Genomic DNA, 22774 nt, shown 5'->3' on the forward strand with positions numbered 1-22774 from the left:
AATTTTACTGACCCTAACCTTCAATGTCGCCTTCATTGAAGTTTTGGGTTTTGAACAACCAACATAACCCTTTACAACCCACTGTGCAATATCTCCATGTATAGGAAAGCTGAGCAAAAAAAATCTCGACCACAAAATGCAACAACATACCACAGATAGATTTATTTTGCAGTCAAATTTACACAACTTGGGACATGAATGTTGGACACCAGAACACATGTTGCACAAGTAAACCACTGTCACAGGTAAAACATAATGTAGATGAAGGTTTATAGATTATCTTTTGACAGTTAAGTTACTTATATCCTCATGAATGCTCATCATAACATACACATGCGTACAGCTTTAACTCTCCCAAACGTTCACACAAACTCACATTCTGGAAACAGTGAGGCTACATGAACAGAAACATACAAAAACACGTTCACAAACAGTACAGGTTTTGTCAAGAGGTCTACCTGTGTGCCAAAAATATACAGAGAACTGTATATATAATCAAGGAAAGACATCATTTGTACACTATGGCAAATTGATAGCAGGCAACATTTAAGAGCAGCTGAGAAACATCTGTACATTCAAAAATGCGTTGGCAATCAAACTCACACATATGCTCAACACTTGATAAAACTGGCTCAACACGCATAACCGCCGGAGAAAGGCATTTAAACACAGGGGCATGCCACATCAAGGATAGTTAAATTCAAAAGGACTAGTTTGACATTTTCTGACATACCAAAAACAGTTTTCTTGCTCAGAGTTGGATAAGAACATACATGTCAACATTACTAGACGTGGGGGCTTATATATTATATTTTTCAGCTAGCTATCATTTGGCTAACATCTACTGGCTGACTTTTTATTGTTTATATAAGTGGTAACACCTTGCTAGCTTACTTGTAGCTATAATCTATAGGCTAGCTGTATGTTTCATTATGTAGCTTCGTGGGTACAGCTAGCTATATGTTTGCAAATATTTAAAAACTAGCTGCTTTATCTTCTGTAACAGTAAGCTGTGAGGTTTAGCTAGATGCTCATCATTTTCAAACTTGTATTAGTTTCATTGGTCTGTACAAAACTAAGTGTAACAAGGTGTACATACTTTTTAAAGTAGTACACTACTGTATGCTAATTAGCTTCATAAGGGTTTACATTAGAGAGAGCCAGGCTAGCTGCTTCCCATTGCTTTGAATCTTGTGCTTTGCTGAATTAGCCAGCTGCTAGCTTAATATTTCTCCCAGTGTCATGTGGTCTCAGGCTCTTCATCCAACTTTGAGTAGGAAAGTGAATGGACATGTTTGCAAAAATGTTAGACTACTTCTATAGGAATACATGTCAAATGCTTTTCTTTGACACATTATAAAAAAAACCTCAAATGTTTTCCTGAAATGCACATAACTCTGTGAGGATAATTTACAAGCCAAAATTGCCTCATTTAGTTTTAGCTTTAAAAAATGACCTCTGATGTCAGTTTGTTTGAGTTAAAATTCAAAGAGTCAACTCTGTTGTCAAAATGAGAGTTTGAATTTAATTCTGGGTTTGAAAGTGAATTAACCAAAATCCCAAACTGGCAATGTTGTGCATCAGGCTTAATTTAGATAATATTAATTTAAGGATGTTTTATGATTTATGTGTAAAATAATAAGAAAATATGAGGAGTGATAAGCATGTGGCATATAAGTGTCTCAATGCCCCACCCTACCTCTATTTCCCCAAAAACACAAATCTCCAAATCAAACCAATGCCAGTCAAACTTCTTTTTTTTTTTTTTTTAAATGACACTATCAAACAAAAATGCAACACATGACTGCCACCTTGTGGTAGACACATAAACAGCACAGACACAGTCAAGTGAGGAGTTTTTGACTCTTCTTTTCACACACAGTAACAGCTTTGAGACATGGTCGTTTCCATCTGAGCTGATTCAGACTCAGAGTGACGGCTGGTGATAGAACACGTAAGCAGCAGCACCGGAGTGGTTTTTATCACACCCTCGTACGCACTTTGTGTTTTATCTGTCGCAGTTGTTCCACCCCTGAACTCTTCCCAACTAAAAAATTAAATCATTACTCTACCTCTAGCTCTAGTTCCCTTGATAGGTGTCTTATCTCACAGTCACACACTGTTTTACCAAAAGAAGCCAAACAGATGCTACAAATAACACATCTCCTAGGCTTGCTTTTTCAGAGGTTTTATCTGTGTTTTATCTCTCATCATTTCCTCTGCAGCTTTGGATGCAATTTCCCGTTTGTGTGTATGTTTTTTTTTTCTTTTAATATTAGGAATGAGACACTGTGCCAAAATGTAGCTTAATCCAGTCATGGCAAAAAATAAACAATATCACTCAATGTGATGAAATCATACAACACACATACAATAAATTACACATGAGAAAGCACCAGTACTGCACATTAAGTAAATACACATATCACTGTATTATGGAAAATAAATATACATCCATGTCTGTTCAACAATATCATCAATTCATTGTTTAAAGATACTACATTCATGTAATCTACACAGATAAGAAGTGAAAAGTATCTTGAGTGATTACTGTGGATGTATCCTCCTGTACATTATGACATTTGACCATCTGCACAGTTTTTGTTTGTCAGCTTGATTGTGCACAAAGTAAAAGACAAAAACAAGGAATGGGCAACACTCTGCGATTGTCAAGAGCTGTCATATTAAAGCGTCTTGTTAAGACTGGAGCAACTTGTAATATTTCTGTTTTTTGAAGCGGCCCTTGTGTTGGATGTCGGCACCTAATTCTAATAGACTTTTAGTTATCTTGAATGAGTGATCGTTGCAACCAAGAGGATAAATAAAGCAGTAACTCTGCGGTTATTACTTTAGTCTTGTCAAAATCATCAGGATTGAAAATAAAAGAACACAGTAGAGCTCTTAGCTTTTTTTAAGTGATATAAAAGAAGAAAATGCAGAATTTCATCAATAAATAACCAAAATATATATATATATTTTAATTTTTTTGGAGAGCAATACAAATGGAAACATTTTGCACAGTGACCAACAATAAATGATATGACTCTGTACATTATTTGCAGGAAAAATGACTCTGCCTAAACGTTTGCAATATCTGTTCATTCTACTGTAAATAAAAGTGATAGCTATTTGTGACTGACGAGGCACTTTGGAATATGAGAAATGTTGAAATAAAAGGTTTTACATGAAAAACAAACTAATATTGCAAGATGATTTGAGGCTCAGAGAAAATAGGATGTGGAGGGTTTGATTCTCATTGCCTACAATACAATACTGTACATATAAACCCATGGCACTATGAGGAGCTCAGAATAAAAGCATCCGGTAAATGGCACATTTATGTTACATTTCACAGTCTGTAAGATCATCACCGACGAGTCTGAGAGACTCAGCTGTAAGAAGCTGCTGTAGCGTAACTGAAGGCTGTACACCAGCATAGGGTGCCAGAATTATTTTGTTCAGTGTCGTTCAATTCTTTTAAATCCAACTTTAATAATCCCTCTTGTACTCTGCTCTTCTCTTCAGCAGTAGTTTCTACGGTTACCCCTTTCTTATGAACTTTTAAAAAAGACTAAAGTGTCATCAACTGTGAGCACTTCAGATGGTTTACCTTGAATATCCTAAGAAGCTAGATAAATACATATTTTAAATTAATGTCTCAAAATATAAGAACAATCTATGGAGCACAAAATGTTGTTCTTTATGTCTAAATTGTTGTGACTGAAATATCACCACCCCTCATTCATTTTGGCACTTTGTTCTAAATCAGAAAATACTGTGTGTGTTTTTTTTTTTTAAATACAATACTGGTAAATATTTCAGGGCAGGATCTCATCCGTCCTCTGTATTAATGATGAAGTCTACAGATTTGGGCTCCAGTTCCTTTCGTTTGAAAAGGTCATTACAATACTGCATTATGTCAAAGAAAACTCTGATCCAGACACAAAAAAAAACTATTTACAAAGTCCATGAGTTGTATTTTTTTTTCTTCAATATATCTTTTGACATACTCTGTACTTACGGCTGATTGTAGAAAAAGGTTTAAATTTCAAGATGAGACATTTAAACGATGAGCATTTGTACAAGCAAGGCGAACGTTTGGCTGTTCCTGACCTCTGACCTGTTCTAAGATCAGATCCAGTCAGGGAACCTGTTTGGCACTTTGAAGCACATTTACTGTACAAACCAACAGCCGAATTTGACCCCTACATTTATTGTTTGAACTTTCCTTCCAACAAATTGTCTTTATTTTGGCATCAACTCTGTTAATGTTATTTATGAGTAAAACGGCAAACTACAGCAGGGGCTAAATATATGTTGTAAAAAAAAAAGTATCTGTAAGAATATTTTAAATTAAATATTTTTTTTATCAATGGATGGATTTTAATTCGTTTAAATCGTTTATTAATAATAAAAACACAACATAATTTAAGTTAATTTTATATTTGATAGTTAGAGAATCAGGTATGTAGGTCAAATATGAACTTGTAATGAATCTCCAGTAATGCTTTCAGAAATACCTCAATTGATGGACTTCAAACTAAGAGTTGTGAGGGGTCACTTTGGTCTGCTGTGGTTGGTCTGGATGTACATTTAGTGGAAACGGCACCTTGAATCGACTCCCGCCAGTCAGATGTTCAGGTGGGGAGGCTGATGTTGGCGTTCTCCGCCAGCGGGCTCGACATGCGGATCTGGGAGCTGCTCTTGCTCAGGATCGACAGCTGAGTCCCGCCGTTCACTCCGCTGCTGGCCAGTGATGGGTGTCTTTGCTGCTTCAGGTCCACAGCAAAGTATCGGTTCACCGTCCAGCTGCGCCATTTCCTCTTGATCTCTGACTGCACCTTCAGGGAGAAACTTCACAAGGTCATTTTAAATGAACTTAAGGCTGCACTAGCTTCATCAAAAAGGCACAGTACGCTGACGTTATATGGATTACTCTTTATCTGCCTATTTTATTTCTATGTGTACATATTTTAAACTCTGTTTCAAAACCACGCAAACCTGAAAATGTGACTTAAAGAAAAGAAGAACTAGTTAGTACGTTTTTGTACTATTTTGAGGTGAAGAATACACGTTAAGCTCAGTGTCTTCATGAGTTTAACACAATAATTAGAAGTTTAAATCTGACTGTGAATGATACTGAGACAGAATCTTACCTCTCCGTTGAGGAAACAGTAGAGGACAGCTACAACAAAGCCCTGCAGGGGAAGGACAGACGTAAATAACAAGATAAATCAGCTTGAGATGGAAATGTCATTTTAAAAAGATTGGCATTCTTATTAGCAAAGGCTCAAGTAGTATCAAATGAGCCTGACTTTTTTTTTCTTTTTTTGGCAAATTATGTTTACTGGAAGCAGTGTTTAATGACAAACGCTCGGATGTTCTTCAAAATATTTTAGAAAAAGATAGGGGGAAAAAAAGAGCAAGTCTGACTTAAAAACACTTTTTAGAATGAGGAGCATTGCTAAACCATGACTTAGAATTTGAGGGGACATCTCTGCAAGTGACACAGATAAGTAGTTTGAGTTATTTTTTGCTGTAATAAAACAACTATTTATTGCAGCAGCAGAGCATTCTGTAGTTTGCGTTTAGCATCTAGGCTCCGACATCACCCCTCCTCACAGTTTTATTTTACATGCCGAAATTTGAGGAGTGATGGGGGGGTTATCTTAAAGCCCTCAGTCAGAGCCTACAGGTGGATGCTGGTGTGGTGGTGTGGCTGATCAAGAGTGCAGTACTGCTGCAGGTAAGAGCTGTCAATGAAAGAGCACATGGAGAGAACATACATCTTGCAGCTTGCATTGACTGCCTATTGGAGGGCGGGGATGTCAGGTGACTGTGGATGATGACACATGTCAAGTGTGAAATCAGAGCAGCTCCAGTTGACTGCCTGAACTAGCTTGCAAGTCGTTTACAGTTTAACTGACACTAATGAATCCTTTTTTCTGATCTGAGCTGGAAAAGACAGAATATGTTCACAGACAGGTACGTTCTTTACCCCCCTATTTTCCGCAATGCTGACTAAGCTAGCCAGAATACAGGACAATATAATTCTGCTGCTTAACTGTTGTGTTAAACTGTAGATGTTTTTTTTTTTTTAAACAAAAAGTTGATGTCAGTTGTGGTGATACAATGTTTCGTCCTGCTATGAGAGAACATGTGTGTCATTTGTACAACGTTTACACCGTTACATCAAATAAAACGTCAAATACCAACTGCTTTCCTTGAACACCTAGTGGAATACATAGTTATGCTATATGCACTGTACATATTGTAAATCCCAAAGCTTGATCCAAATGCAACTGGACTTGATTGTAGACCTGCTGTTGCCTTTTGGTCAAGCTTTGGGATTCACCATGACCTGGATGACTGTGAACCTACACAGGCACTGATAGATCAGCCCATGCTGGACTGTTTTAAAACTACCTCTGGCACTCTTGTGTCCCTCTAACTGGTTCTTTACCATTTTGTTTTTGTTGCCACTTTACCTGTTTGTCTTTGTAGCTGTCACAGAAAATGGTGTTTCTTTGAACAGGTTTTTGATGTAATTACAGAGAAAATGTCTTATTTTGAAATGTTTTTCATATTCTATGCTCTGTTAGTGACACCTACTGGCCAAATTGTGTGTTGCGCTGAGTGGTCAGCATTTCACATGATAAGTTGAAGCAATTAAGTGTGCTGCCAGGAGCTATAGCCAACAGTAGGACACAGATGAAGGAGACTCTGCTTGTGTCTGTATTTATTCCATTCTTAGTTTTTTAACTAAGAATGTAGTGTTTGCTGACAAAAAGAAAATAATAAATATTGGTCAAACATCAGTTGCAGCGCGGCTTATCTGTACCAGAAGAAGACACAAGCAGTTATAGTCTTGTCTCGACATTCAACTTTGTGTTACTACCTCGTAATTTTCAGTGTCTTATGTAGCATCATGGTCCTAGAGGAAAACAATTTCCTCTCACTGTGTACCTACATGTGAATGAAATACAGTACAAAATAAAACTTGACTTGAAGTGTGTAGCTCATGGTTGCTTGTTATGGTGAAAGAAGACAATAGGCTCATATAAACTCAGTCTCGCACTCTCCTAGAAGGTCTAATCTTGTTTATTAACATCATTTATTATCCCAATATGACCTCTCGTTCATTATTTGGTATTTTTTAAAGATTTATTTTTGGGCTTTCTGTGCCTTTAATGGAGAGATAGGACAGTGGTTAGAGTTTGAAATCAGGGAGTGATAGAGTGGGGAACGACAGGCCGGATTCGAGCCTGGGCCGCCCGCTTGGAGGACTACAGCCTCCATACATGGGGCGCGCGCACCAACCACTGCGCCACCAGCGCCCCATCTGGTACTTCTCTTTAATTAGAAGCGCACATTTGAGGGTCTTCAGGAGCTTTAGAAACATACCTGGAAGGATCCAAGTCCCAGTTCAAAGACCAGTCTCTCCCTCTTGCTGACGTCTTCAGGTGAGAAGGCGAACACAGTGTAGTGAATACCAAACAGGGGGATCAGCAGGAGGGTGGAGCGCGCCAGACGCCTATACACACACACACACAAAGTTAAATAGTGAACTGGAAGTCAAATGCAAATCAAAGTGATGTTTAAAGAAGGCTGGTCAGCCGGTGGATGTGATGCAAGAACAGAGCCACTGATGCAATGCTATGACACATTTTCTGAGTACTGTTGGAACACAGTCTTTCATAAACAGCTCTCAAATTTTATATAAGACATGAATGAGAAAGGAGTGTTTACATTTAAGGATATGGCTGGAGACAGTTTTTGTTATTTTTGTAATAAAAGAACAAAAACCAACAATGTTACTAGCTCACTAGCAAGATATAGCACTGCTAAATCTTTTTATAAAAAGCTCCATTTTGATAAAAAAAAAAAGTCTCTTCATCTCACTGCTTGACTTGTTCGTTACTGCAACAAAGCAAGGCACTGTAGATCATTTTGAGTCAATTCAACATTTCTCATCTTGCAAATACTCACTGAGGATTTGTTAGCCCGTAGCTGAAAATCATTCCAAATATATGAATTACTCCTGTGTGATATTGTATGTTAAAAACAACAGTGCCTGTCTTTTTAAGGACAGAACAGAACCATAGTCAAAATGTGAACTATTAATTTGTTACAAATTTTAAAGTTCTACTCTTTCAGTTACAATATATGTAAATGTAGGAAAGTCAGAAAGTCATTAGTTTTGGTCTTTTATAGGATTAATTGACAATACACAAATTAGGGGTGGGAAAGATCAGTCACTCCCTGCTAAGTGCTAAGGCTAGTTCTTTAACTCACTAGAATGCTAAATAGAGCAACAATCAATTCAGCCAGTCTCACAGATGACTGGAGTAGATCCTGAAGTATGCACTAATTCATAAATCGACTTTGAATCCATGGATCAATGAATCCAGAATCGTTTTGAATCGAAAACAGATTCAGAATCCAATCGTGACCCCAAGAATCGAAATCAAATCGAATCGTGAGACACCCAAAGATTCCCAGCCCTACAAAAAAATGTAGTGTCACACCAGCCTTATCCGACTAAACTGAAATAAGATTTAGTAAAACAATCCCTGTCAACGATTGAGACAGGGACAAGACAAGGCACACAACAGTTGGCATGTGTCATACACAGTTTTATTCATTTAAGCAACCTAAACTTAGTTTCTGATTTACAAGTAAGAAATGGAAACACGACAAATGAAATGTAAAAAAAGGAACACAAGCATGCAACACAGTGGTTTTTAATAGTACAGTCCAGTGGCCTGCAGAGATCCTCATAGACAAATCATAAAACAATGAGCAGAGAATTCAGTGTGTATGCTTAGTTGCATTTATGTCCTCTTGTATGTCTAGCGTTGCTGTATGAGGGTTAAGACTTGGTTTAATTATTCACTTTAATTTAAGGGGGCATGTAGCCTGTGAGGGTTTGTTATGTTGGATGCATTATGTCCATGAGGGTCCTCACAAGAAGGAAACTATACGCGTGTGTGAGAGTGAAAGTATGCATGTGGGAGTCCAGGCCTTTGAAAATTAAGAACCACTGGTGCAAAACACACACACATCAACACACACACATACAGTGTACACAAGACAAATAGACAAACACATGTGGACGGACAAACACACACACACACACAGACACACACACTTACAGTGTGATGGTGGATAACTCTGACATCCTGCACGAATGCTGAACAGCCTGTGTGGGCTCACTGAAGCATTTCTGAGCACAGCTGCTACACAGCACAAAGACAACACAACAGTACAACAAAGACAATGTCTTTAGGGACACAGACACACAGTCTCACACTACGCACACACACACATTCACACTTGGTCACGCACACACAGGTCTAAGCAACAGATGAGAATGACATTATCTGCAGGGCCTCAAAAGACGCCTTCCTTTGGGAGCTGAACAGGAGTGATGTCTGGCTACAGCTCCATAATGAGGAGGCTCAAGCTTCCCGCCAACAGGTAGCACCAATTTAAACATTTATTCTGATAAGTGTCTAAAAAGACACGTCGGCGGTTTAATGATATAAACGTGAAATAGGACAATTAAGTCAACAACGCAATTCAATTACAAATGCATGGCACCTCAATGTGAGTTCTTCTTCTAGATCTAAAGTTTGAGATCGTTTTTTTTAAGGGACATTGCCAACCGATCCACAGACCAAAAAACAGATGTGTTAATATAGGCCAGAGTTAACCAGGAAGGATTTTTTTTTTCTCGGGTCTAGGACGCCATGTAGCAGCTGATTAGAGAACAAAGCTGGTGTTATTCTATATCCTTCTGATCATCATCAAAGCCCATGAAGACCATGAAAAGGTCAGATATACACCTTTCATAAAGGTCTTAGTAGGTCCCTTTAAACAGCTGGGTGCTGTAACTCAAACTGAAGGAAATGAGGAAATGATCAGCTGCAAATGTGGTTTTCAATTGTTTATAGCATCACGGGGGTGTATGTGAGATTAACCTAAAACATAGTCTCCATGTTTTTCATAAAAGAGAATAGTATCACCTGGTTCAACCATGGAGAGAATTTACGTGTTGTTTTCATTCTGTTTTTTATACAAAGGATTCGTATGGACTTCTTATGGTCTACTAAGGAGGTACTTGTGATTGGGAGGAATTCATTAGGAAACTTGTAATTCAAGTAGTTGAGATAGGGTGGGATTTCTTGACTATAAGAAAAACTTGAAGCAACAGTGGCAGGGTTGTTTCTGTGCCCTAAACTTCACATCCTAAAATCATGTTAAAAACTTTCTGAATTGGTATTTATAACATACAGAAGAATTTTCAGAAGATGTGCATTATAATTGTTTGGGAATTTGCTGGTTGTAGCTTACAGGTAAATGCTGGATTCATTCCCTCCGATATCAGGCGATTGCAGCTTCTGCACCAGGATGATTATTATTCCAATGAAGAGGACAAAATTGATCTGAGGAAATTGACACATAGATCAAATAAGTAGTGAGTAGTTTGGAGAAAAGCAAAATCCAGTTTATGAGAAATGACTGGGAAACAGATAGAAAAAGAGAAAGTGAAGGAATATCGTTTTCATACCATAATGGAGGCAACGACTGGTCCTTTGATCACCCACCAGAGGGCAGTGTTCTCATTTGTATCCCAGCACCTGGAGAAATAGGAGGAGGAGGAGGAGAAGAGGAACAGTGGGTTTCAATAATCATTCAACTTGCTCTGCTTTATTTCATCTCGGCATCTCGGCATAGCACCATGCTCTTTGACCATCAAGTATCTTTTTTGCAAAGTAAGGGGGCTTGATAAGTGGGTTGAACAGGAATGAAGAATTTAAAAAGGGAACAGTCTAAACAAAAGAAGAAAAGGTTACATTGACTAGTGTTAGAAAAAGCTTGTATGCTAGGCCTCACATTTAAACATAAAGTGTTCTTTATAAATGCTATGTATGGAGGCAAGAATCTCAGCAAAACTCATTAAGAGCTTTGACCCTCCCTAAGGGGTTTCTTTGCTTTAACATTGGTATTTAATTAAAGCTGCATTTCTCCCACTTAATGAATTTCAATCTAAAGTTGAGAAAGGTGTTGTACCCAGTGTCATGAAAGTGGAGCCTCAGAACTGCCCAGACAGTGACGCAGATGGTTGGAGTTCCTGTAATAAAATAGTAACAATCAATACCTTAATCTACTGCAGATGATGTTTTAATACTCAGTCATAGATGTGGGTATTTTCAGTACATTTTTCAAATGCAAACTCTAAGCAAAAATACTTTCTATTTCTGTGGTTGCAAGTCTATTAGTACAGAGTCTATCTATATACATGCCAGATTTGAAATAACATAACCCCATACTCACCCCATCCAACAATGGTGTACCAGTAGAAGTAGCGTCTCTCAGGAAAGAAAGTCTCCACCAGTAGAGTGAAGAGATACAGACCCTCGATGAACAGCCAGAAATAGTTGGACATAACGCAGTAATGGAAGAAAACCATCATGGCTTTACATGCAACCTGCACAGCGAGGAAACACAGAGGGGGTGGGGGTGGGGGTGGGGTGGACATTATTAGAGCAAGGACAGGGGGGACATTGATTTTATGAGTAATTTCACACCTGGATTGTTGATGTTGGAAACTGGGATTGCTAACATTTTACATAGAAACAGATTAAAAGGTGTATTTTAATACACTCTTTGTGCCTTTTTTGAAATCCAAAATAAAACATTTTGTTCCAGCTGCAGAATGTAAAAACTAGGGATGTGCGTGACGGCTAAATGATTAAAGTCATCTCCAGAATTATTGGCTGCTTAAACTAATTATGAGTCTTTTCATTAATGTAGGCCCACAATGCTTGATAAATGTTATGCCTAAGCTATAACTGACCACCTGTCTCTAGCTGCGGCTGTAGATACAGTTAATGGGCTCTCACTGCTCTACTGCCTGGATGTAAACAGCACAGTGGAGTCACGTGTAACTACATTTAGCACAGGCATATGGACATTAAACTGCAAGGACTCCTTGCCTTGCCAAGGAGGACAAAAGGCTGCTGGTGCTAGCACTGCTGATGTTAGCCACATGTGGCAATCACATTTGAAACAAAGTGCCACCCGTTTCAGCATTTTTGAAAATAGCCGTCAGTTATGCTACTGAAGAATGTGATGAACTACATGATAAATTGGACGTGTTAAATAGGTTGTGCTCAATTAAAACTGTTGTTTAGTGTTTCTTATCTTTAGACTAGTTGACTAGCCTGATTTTAAATATCTGTTTAATCGACATGGGGATTTGTCGCTAGGAACATCCTGAGTAAAGATCTGTATTTAATTGTTTAGACGATACATGTCAGATTGACATACATCCTCATGTCTGTAAATCAAAGTGTAGTGCACAAAGGATGAATTACCCCATAATGCAGCATTTAGCAGCTACTGTACGAGTGGTTCAACATGATTTCACAGTTGCAAAGACGCACATATACATGTCAGGGGAAGTGTAATCAAATGACATGTTAATTAAAGAGTCCATATTTGAAATGGGGTCAACCAATTACAGCACGGATCTGATTCCCAGTACCACAATGCCACGATGCTGACCTGTGATCGCCATAGCAACAACAGTATAGCAGCGGTTTTGACAAAAAGGCCAAAGAACCCTTTGATATGTTAATAGCCTCTAGTAGAAGATTTCCACCGGCCTTGCTGAAGCCATTAGCGTACCTAATTAGGTTTATTTATCATGGCTGCTTAACAAGAGTGAGCAATGTGTAGTTAGCAGACAAAGGCTAAGAGCTTGTTCTGCATCTGTAATCAGGGAGTATTAGTCATCTAATACAGTGTTTGCTTTATGTTAAAATTTGCATTTGATTGTAGTTCTTTCAAAGGTGCAAATCAAACAGGAAAGACTTGAGGAGAAGTGTTTGAAGCCCTCTGTCTACAAAGCTCTCCTTATATCTCAAACAGAAGAACAACACATGCTTCCCTTTATAGAACGAGAGGCTGCACTTTCACGATTCCCTTTTATAAACCTCCCTGGAACAGATTAACTAATAACACTGAAAACATCTTGCAACTGCCAATGCAAACTTTTTCAAAACCTGACAGCAATTATTTTGTCCGAAAAGGGATCATTTACAACAATAATGTATCGTTTTTCCATTATCTGCTTCAAATCCAAACTAATGAAATATTTAACCTTGTGAACTGAATGTAGCCCGTTGATTTTTTTAATCAAACACACATGTAAAAAACACTCATTGTTGTTTTCTTTTCTGATTATGAAAACCTTCAAAAGAAGTAATTCATCAGTAACAGATTATTTAGTTATCAGGGCCTATAATAAAGTAGTAGTAGTTACTGACTGTGTGTACGAAGCAGTGGTCGCTGTCCTCCTGAGCATACAGCACGCCGTCCTTGATGAAGACGGAGATGGCTCTCAGGATGAAGGACACAAACAGGTTCATGTGAATGAAGTTCCTGGTGCAGTGGAGCTTCCTGCCCGTGAGAAGAGAGGCAAAATCTAAAAACACATCTCGTCTTTTTTTCTATCATGTGATCATCAAGTTCATTGAAATAACTGGATTTTGGCAAATGGTAAATGGACTTGAGCTTTTGAGCCGATTGAGAGCCCACCAACTCTACCAGCTGAGCCACAGCCATTAAATTTAACAATTTAATGACACGTTTTGGATTATTTTGTCCAAACAACAATTTACAATCACATTCCTAAATGCTTCAAAAATTAGAAATTAGAATTAGAACTTTTTATTTTCCTTTGGGGTGGGGGGTTGAATTACAGTTTAAATGCAATAATGTGACGATAGAAAACAATGTACTGGCCAGTGGTTCCAAACCTCTTTTGGCTCGTGACTAAACTCTGGCTACCCTAGACATCCAAAACACAACTTTTTACTGAAATCATTTGTTTTTCAATCATGTAATAGTTTAGCAAAGTAAACATTCATGTTGGACCACATTTAGGCTTTTTCATGTACATTATTGTGGACAGAATGGCTGGGATGACAGAGAGAGGCCCACAGTAGCCTGTGTTCAATATATTTGAATGCACTATATTTTTTGTCAATCAATAAATAAAGATTCCAGGCGACCGTATTTGAAGCAACCCCACTTGGGGTCAGGACCCAAAGGTTAGGAAAGCATGAGGTAGGCCGTCAGGTAAGTTGGCTTATTGTCATTTCGTAGATCAATCCCACACAAATATATTAGCGCAGAAACTGATTAGACTGTAACACCTAGACCTTTTTTAAAAAAAAAATTCTTACCATTCATATTACGTTTTTTTATTTTGGTATCCAATTGGTTATTGACAACCAGAAAACAAGCATTTTTGGAAACTTGTTTATCTTGTACGCAAATTTCGAAAAACCTGCCTCACCTGAATCTGCAGAGAATGACCATGGCTGTGGTCAGAGACACCAGCGATGTGCTGTAGCCCACGGTGTACAGAGCCTTGACCGAGGCATAGTATGTGTCCTGATGATAAGAGACGGAGGGTTAGTCTTGTGAGTGTCAGTTTAAATGGTAAGAGGAAATGTGTACGAGTTGAAAGAGGTCTTACGGGTTTTGTGTTGTTGTCATAGAAGAAGCAGACGTCCGCATAGTGAGGGAAAGGTTCTGACCAGCCGTACTCGGTGCAGTTACGACTGACCTTCCCCATCTCTGAGAGACAAATTATATTCCAGATATGACTTGGGTAATATTGAATGAATGCATGAATACAAATGAGATCAAATACAGCGAGAAACACATCTGATCTTCTCACCCTCGTCGGGATCCATGTAGTCATGAAAGAGCTCGGGACAGTTGACCACCACGACCTCTCCGATGCTGGCCGCCTGCCAGCAGGTCAGGTTGTCCCACATCCACGGACACTCTGAGAGGGAGAGAAAAGAAGAGCAACCAGTCAGTGTATGTCCTCTACTGATACAGGTATGATTTACAGAAACAGAAACTTATTGAATTGAGTTGAACTGAACTGAATGAAATCCTAAATAAGGTAAATGAATTAGAGGCATTAAGGGGTTAATTCCCTGAGATATCTCACATTCTCATGACATCCCATGGTTAAAATGATTGCTCAGACGGAGGTATCGTCTTACTTTTCTTCATTTCATCAGATCATTTAGCACGTTATTTAGCAAGGTTGTTTTAAGTCTTACATTTTTTTTCCTTGATTTTTTTCATCTGAATTAATTGACTCCATGAGGAGTGGAGTGTCCTGGTAGCTTGGTCATCTAACTTCCCTATTAAAGGAGTCTATTTTTGGCTCTACCAATGTTCCACCATCATAACCACCTCCAAACTTTGTCTATCTGCTGTTTGAGCGAGCAGTGTGCAGTGTGTCTTCTTTAGCTGAGAGCAAAACCATTACAGAGGCGAGAGTGACCAAAGCAGATATGAAGCACCTGAGAGCTAAAGAATGAGCTGAAACTCAACATACATGTCTGTTTTATAATACTGTTATTCAATTTAGATTCATCCCTATGAGCTTCGAGACTGTCATTGTTGTAATTTAAAACAATATATTGCTGAATAACTCAAAAAGTAACCAAAACAAAGTAAAGTTCTAAGTCAAATCTTCATGGGCCAAATGGCAAATGTCACAAAGGCACTTTTATTAACAGGCAGCTGCATGTTGTCAACATGTACATGAAAAACAATCCGTTTTCTGAAAAAATATAAAAACAAATGCTCCTTAAATAAAATAAAATAAATGTAAGTTTCTTTCTCACACAACAAAATAAAAATAGTTGTTGTGAAGGCCTTTTTATTTTTTTTATTTTTAAAGTTTTGCTCAGAGAGGGAGAGAGGCCGAGCAGGGTGAAGAGGGACAGACAGTGAGAGAAGAAACAGGCAAACTGGCAGCTCTATGAATGAAAGGTAACATATCAACCACATGGTCTTAACCGTTATCTCATTTGAAGAACTATCGATATATCTTAAAAACTCGATATCTTGCCCAGCCCTAATATAGGACGACTTGTCTCAGCACCCCAAACTGAAACTGAGACTTCCAGGGTGCCTGAGCAGCCCTATACCCTCCACCCTGTAACTGACCAGTCAAAGTCATTCAATCATTTCGGCCTCACCTTGAAATTATTTTACCAACTGACTGACTGCAGAACAACTTTAGCTGCCCTCCTTCACATCTTAACATCACAACCAAACTTCCTCAGATGACACAAACCTGTCATACAGAAACGTATCTATTCCAACATTACAGATAGACCCATTTAAACAGACTGAAAAGAAACATATAGAAAGAACATGGTTTGCAATATTCTAACCTCCTACTTAATCTGTTTTTAAGGAACATTAAGCTTGTATTTGAATACAGGGCTGCTGCATTGGATTCCTACATAAGTAAGCTAGTGTTTCACCTGACAGTTAATTTCATCTTTGATTTGTCAATTACTTCTGTTATTACCCCCACTATCACAAACTGGTTGAAGCTAAAACTAACCCAATCCCATCTTCCATTTTATTTGGATTTGATCTCCTTCTTTACATCTGCCTCAATCATTACCTGACTCATTCTCACATTTATCCTCACCTCCTGTATTCTTCAGTACTGCTCTGATTTCTCCTTTTTTACGCCTTCTTTCTGCTTCCATGTGCTTCATCTTCAGCACCTCCCCTCCCTCTGTCTCTATCTCTCCCAGTTTACTACATTGTTTATGCTCAGATGGTTTTTATAGTGCTGCAGCAGCAGGTACTTTTGAGTGTGTGTTGTGTTGTGTGTGTGTGTGTGTGTGTGTGTGTGTGTGTGTGTGTGTGTGTGTGTTACCTCGCATGCTTTTCATGTGGATTGGTGAGTGTGAGTAGGCATCTGTGTGTGCATGTGTTCTCGGACATATATGTCTGTTTGCAGACCTTTCTGCATTCTGCCCATCTCTCTAATCTGTTTTAGTTCTGTCTGGTGAGCCGGACACAAAGCCAATTACCTTTTAAAGGGCAAATCAGAGCCAAATGAGCCACACTGAGATGCAGAGGTAACCGGTTTAATAAAGGACTCTGTCTGCACCGAAGGATATCTCACACAAGATCCACAAGATGTATAGTAATACTGAACAGAGACCGTCCACCTATATACCCAACCACCCAAAGAGCATTCATTCATCATTCGCCATTAAACTTTAAACACTGGTCTGGAAGCAAAAACATGTCATGCAGCTCACAGAAAGATTTGCATCTGGAGAAGATCCATCGCTTTTGTAAGAATGTTACATTTGGCTTGGAGAGAGAAACAAGATGCAAGTTATTTTCTCTCTCTCTCTCTCTGCTGATTATTTTCTTCATTATATAACTTATTGATATTCTGTGTAACTTTCAAGATACATCAGAATAATCTCTTATCTTTGAGATGTACTCTGTCCATAGACTATAAAATAAGAATCATTTTAATATGTCTAACATACCTAGGAGGCCTGTTTTGTAGTGTTACACTCACAATTATGGGTAAAACCATAGACAAATTAAAAGCAGGGTTGGTCATTTTCTCCTGATACACTTTTTAAGATTTTGGTTGAAACTGTCTTTAGGTCCTGTCAGACATTGATAACTCATGTGCTCTGAAAAAGGAACCAAGAAAAACTGTCATCTGTAGCAGTAAGCCTGTAAAAATTTCGACCAATGCATGCCAAGAGGTACCAATCTGATGAACCAATCACACCTCCCTGTGTCCTTGCTCGTTCTCTACCACTTGCATGCACGAGCCCACACTCAAAGCATCTGCTTCTGGACCAATGGCGCTTGTGCATGTAAGTGAGGGGCGTGGCTTTTGAGGGAGCACAGAGGGGAGGGGGTGGGTGTAGACAGGGCACTGAGGGAATGCTACTTTCAAAATCATGCAAGTTTTAAAGAAATACCAACCCTGCCTGTTGAAATAATGATCACTGTAACGATCATTTAATATTTACATTGTGCCATGGCTAAATCCAGCTAAATGTGCTTTCAGAATAAGATCTAGATCAATCACATGTAGACCATTTGGCCTGATAAAGTACACCACAACCTACGGTATAGAGTTGATTTCTCTTGTTTATCATTTCCCTGTTCTCATTTTTGTTTTTGCCTTCTTTTTTAAACATTTCACAAGCCCCGAGCCAGATTTCCGCAAACCAGGCGTTTTTATTTCCTTCTCACCAACGATGTACAGTCAGCAGAAACACAAAACGTTTCCTTATAAAGGCACAGCAGGGAGCAGGGATCAGTTAAGGGGCAAAGAGGGGCAGCATGTGTAACTATACTGCTGAAAATGTACAACTAAATACTAAAACAGACTTTCTATGTCACAGAAGAAGAAGGGATAACCTAGAAAAGGAGAGTGTTTAAATGCAAGAGAAAGGTATAAACAAAACAGATTTTAAACTACATCTTTGTTCACACATTCCTCAGGGCATCACATGTTGTATAAAAAGATTAGGACAGAATGAAACCTTTGGGAGCTCATTTACCGCTAGTTTTCTGTGTCAAAAACTTCAGGCACAACCCGTGACATCTTCAGATGAAAAGTGAGCTGAACTTCCAGATCCTCTGCTCTTTTGAACGTGTTATCATGCTCTCTAAATCTTTATGCTTCATGATTTTTCCAAGGCGCTACTGGCTTTCAGAGAAGCTGTGAGTGGGAGTCACAGTGCAGTCTTGGGAGATGCAATCTGTTGGGCAACTTTAGAGCAGCAGGAGACCTGCAGCAGTCGCTAGTGAGAACCACCGTCCATGGCCAAGAAAATAATTGCTTCCAGGAATCACATACCAAGCTTCCTGTGCTTTTTGTTAAAAAAAAAAAAAAAAAAAAAAAAAAAGGATGAAGAGGAAAAATGTGAAGCAGCACAGCGGGACGTTACAGACAGACAGCTGTATCACAGGATGGTTGTTGCGGGTTTGTGGTGTGTAGTGAGTGGCCGTCTGGGGGGATGTTCTTGTTCTATCAACAAGATAGAAAACAGCAGTCATCTGTCATCCTCACACGTCCCTCTTTGACCTTTCCACTGTATAAACTGAAAAATGCCACATCACTGTGTATACAAACAGCGCTGCTTTTTTATCCCTTCCTGGAAAGTAGGATTTTAAGGAGATGCATGACTTTCATCAGCAGTTTACTGAGCAAGAAGTAAACAATTCAGCCACAGCAGACAAATAAAAACCGGTGGCTTTATGCCAAATTATGCACACAGAAGGACAAGGAACATAGACTCTGCGTCCCTTACCCAATTCAAGTTCATCGCTGGGATTGTGCAGCATGATCCTCTCCATGCATTTCTCGTGTTCATGCTTGATGAGACAGTGCTCGGACTCTGGAGCCACCTGGAGAAAACAGCACAAACAAACATGTTCAACCAAAAAAATGGACTTTACTGACACACTGCCCCATGAAATCAAGTGTTTAAGAGCTTGGAAACCTGATACACTTTCAGCTTTTGTCAAAGAGAACTGGCAGAACCACAGTTACATCTGCCAGAGTTGCAAGGATACTCAATATGTTGAGTTTAAAAGTTTCTATATATGTCTTTTTGTTTGGACTCATTTTACTGATTTGAAGTGGGAAAGGCATTCACAAGGACAAACGAGAACCCCAATAAATGGGATTTCAAGGTTGACAACTTTTATATTTAACAAGTTATGAACTTTCAAAACTCATCAAATTCATTCTCTGTTGAAAAAAAACATGTAAAGTTAATATGTGCATTAATACCAACTTTCATTTACAATTAATCCATTTACTAAATGTGGAGACAGTAAGATGTCTATTGATGTGTCAAACAAGCAGAAGAGTTTTAGCCTGGTGACTAGTGTTTATGTGTTTCTGTGTAGCCGAAACCAAAAGTCAACATTTACTTATTTTCACCTGTGTTTGTGTTCACTTCACTTACATTATTTACTTAGCTCTTTGTAACCTATGTAATGTGAATTTCATACTGTACAAGGCTCTATGACAAACTTTTTAAAATCAAGATCTTTTCCTCAACCAAATCTAGTTGTCCCGGGTTCCTAACCTTACTGCAACTCAACGAACTTCAACGCTTTTTCAATTTGTCAAGGTCATATTTTGTTTTTGGAGTTATCTATTGGGGGTTGTTGGATTTCAGCCAATGAGCTCACTCCTGAAGCTGAAGCAAATGCTCCTGACTCTAAGCTTGTTGGTTGTACAACCAGTCAGAGCGCTATATTTTAATTTGAACTTTACATTTTCTCTTACAGGGGTGTTGGTTTAGCTCAGTGTTTAAATCATGTCCCATGTACAGAGTATTGTACATGTTAAACCTTGGCCATATACTGCATGTCATCCTACATTCTCACATCCCTGTTTTAAGCTCTATCCACTCTCTTGTCCTCCAAATAAACGCCCAAAAAGCCCAACAAATTATCTTTAAAAAAAGTATACTGGTATACTTTGGTATACTAGTCCTGGAGTTAAGGCTCCAATCTCTGTTTTTGCAGAGTATTACTATTTTGACACCAACTTTTGAGCGACCAAATCCAATCCCTTTGTAATTCTATTCTTTAAATCCATCAAGTTGTCTTCTGCAACCATATATACTTCAGTAAAATCGACAAATTCAGAAATTTATGATGCCCGGATGCCATTTCACAGCAACAATAACCAGCCAAGAAGGAAAGCACTGTGATGTAACAAAGGAATGCATAGTTTCAAGGTTGCAGTCAGGGAAACTGTTAACCCCGAGGTAGTAAACTTACTATGTCTCTACAGTATAACTCTGCCTCTTGCTCTCTTAGGGGCCAATTTCTGCTTTGCCCCCTAAGCTCCCTTTCAGCCCCCTCCTTCTCCTTCACAGTGAAATGATAGGTGTAATATGTCCCAGCCCTTTGAGCCATGGCTGACTCATCACTCTATCTCACTGCCCTCCAATATGAATTCACTTCAGGCCTCGCTGCCTAGATAAGATAGGGCATCAAACGACTGGGAAGACGTCCTCAGATTCACTTCCTTTCTTTATCGCTCTGCACGCCGGCAGATTATTAAAACACTGATGAATAATGGGAAACCTCATTCGAGGTAACTTCTATCTAGTTTCTTAGATAGTCAACATTTTCTGCCTCACAATGATGGGTGAACAAAACAAAACATATAAAAAGGACTCGCTTCTTCATTTGTAGTGTTTGATATGAAAAACTGGCTTTGTTTGAAAGGAAGACCTCTACGTACCAAAAGCCAGCATCCATGTTGCTAAGCAGCAGGTAACCAGCCAGGAGCCAATACATGTTGTAGACAAGGCTTCCAAGAAATGAGAAATAATTGGATGCAGATGACTAATATCTGTTTGGCATGAGTGCAGACGGGCTTGTAAGATGACAGTATTACATTTGATTTGTATTAGTTTATTTATATTGAATCCTTTACAGCAGGTAATGCATGTTCCTGTGATGGATTAGCACCTTGTTTTTTAATTTACAATGATTAAGATTGGTCGTTACACTCGTATTACTATGCTAATAGGATGGCACAGGCACATGCATTTATACCTCCACCAACCACGCACAGACCCACGTACATAGCTGTAGAGAGAGAAGCTCTTGTGTGTGATTGTTTCACGCCTCCCACTGTGAGGAGTCATGAACACGGAATCACACACTTCACACCAAAGCGCTGGACTATTTTACACAGGCTCTTTGTACACTTAAAAATTAGCTTAACGATTATGTTATGTGGTGATTAAGTGGAAATTTACACATCACTAAATGACCAAAGAACCTGCTCATACCCAAAAGATTAGCTGTTACCAAATACTTTCTGCTCGCAACTGAACGGTGTAACCACTGAGTATCTAACAAAGCTAACAGACAAAGCTAACGTTAGCTTGGTAATTCACAACAAAAATCATTGAAAATTAAGTTATAAAGTTTATAAAATGTAAAGGGCCTTTCAGATAGGACAAGGTGTGCGCTGCGCTCACCTCAGAGCAGAAGGGGAGTGCGCAGGACCAAAAGGCAACTGCACCCGTTGCTGGCTGACCAAAACGTTAGTCGGGAAAATAGCTAGAGTAATTTGTATTTGTATCTGTCCACTATTAAGTAGTTTACTAGCTCTAGCTGACAGTCCCTAGCTAACAATATAAAAAACACTCAAGCCTTTACTAGCTCTGGTAGACATTCCTTTTAGGAAAAGTCTGACATTTTGAGAAAAAAAATGTCATCAAATAAATTGTTTCTAAGTTGCTGTGAGTTAAATGAGGAAATCAACATCACTCTCAAGTTTGTAGGTTAGTGGGGCGCAGGTTTAGCTCAGCTGGTCGAGCAGGCGTCTAACGTGTAGAGGATTCACCTCCTCACACAGGTCACTGGTTTGACGTGAGGTCAGCAACCATTTGATGCATGTCATCCCCGACTCTCTCTCTCCCCACATTTCCTGTCACTCTTCAGCTGCCCTTTCCAATAACGGCACTAGGTTCAGTTGTTATTATTTATTATTTTAAATGCTGCAGGTTAGCTTAGCTGGAGACTCAAAACAGGGTGAAGCAGTTAGCCTTGTCTCTCTCCAATAGGAAGCAACACATACCAGCACATTTAAATACTTAATCACTAAATATAGCATTTTTTTAAGTATGACTTGTAAAAAGGTTAAGTGTAAAAACAACCTTTTTAACAGGCTTATGTACAGTATATGTCTTGGCTGTTCCAAGACAATTGTGTTGCTTAGCAACTGGTAGAGATTCCAGGAACTTCTTTCATCAAACTAAGAAATGTCCCCTACACCCACCAACCCCAAACTCCTGTAGACCAGACAATAGTCATTTTTGAATTTTGAATTTGAACTTTA

General features: G+C 38.8%; 1 protein-coding gene across 3 annotated transcripts in view; it reads right to left on the minus strand.

Moving 5' to 3' along the window:
• Positions 1–137: 137 nt before the first annotated feature.
• The window catches only part of LOC132979315 (pituitary adenylate cyclase-activating polypeptide type I receptor-like), a 28243-nt gene continuing 5606 nt past the window's right edge, over positions 138–22774 (minus strand). For 2 of the 3 annotated variants that reach the window (XM_061045025.1, XM_061045024.1), the window contains exons 3-15: positions 19206–19302; positions 14759–14869; positions 14555–14655; positions 14372–14469; positions 13338–13470; positions 11341–11494; positions 11077–11137; positions 10574–10643; positions 10357–10448; positions 9156–9239; positions 7405–7534; positions 5157–5198; positions 138–4841 (exon numbers count right to left, since the gene is read on the minus strand). In XM_061045025.1, the coding sequence (XP_060901008.1) occupies positions 4638–4841; positions 5157–5198; positions 7405–7534; positions 9156–9239; positions 10357–10448; positions 10574–10643; positions 11077–11137; positions 11341–11494; positions 13338–13470; positions 14372–14469; positions 14555–14655; positions 14759–14869; positions 19206–19302 (1377 nt within the window). In that variant the 3' untranslated portion in view covers positions 138–4637. The remainder of the gene's footprint in view (positions 4842–5156; positions 5199–7404; positions 7535–9155; positions 9240–10356; positions 10449–10573; positions 10644–11076; positions 11138–11340; positions 11495–13337; positions 13471–14371; positions 14470–14554; positions 14656–14758; positions 14870–19205; positions 19303–22774) is intronic. The other variant, XM_061045026.1, reaches the window with a different exon arrangement.

Source organism: Labrus mixtus, chromosome 8 (genome assembly GCF_963584025.1).
Source record: "Labrus mixtus chromosome 8, fLabMix1.1, whole genome shotgun sequence".
In the NCBI taxonomy this organism is placed as follows: domain Eukaryota; kingdom Metazoa; phylum Chordata; class Actinopteri; order Labriformes; family Labridae; genus Labrus; species Labrus mixtus.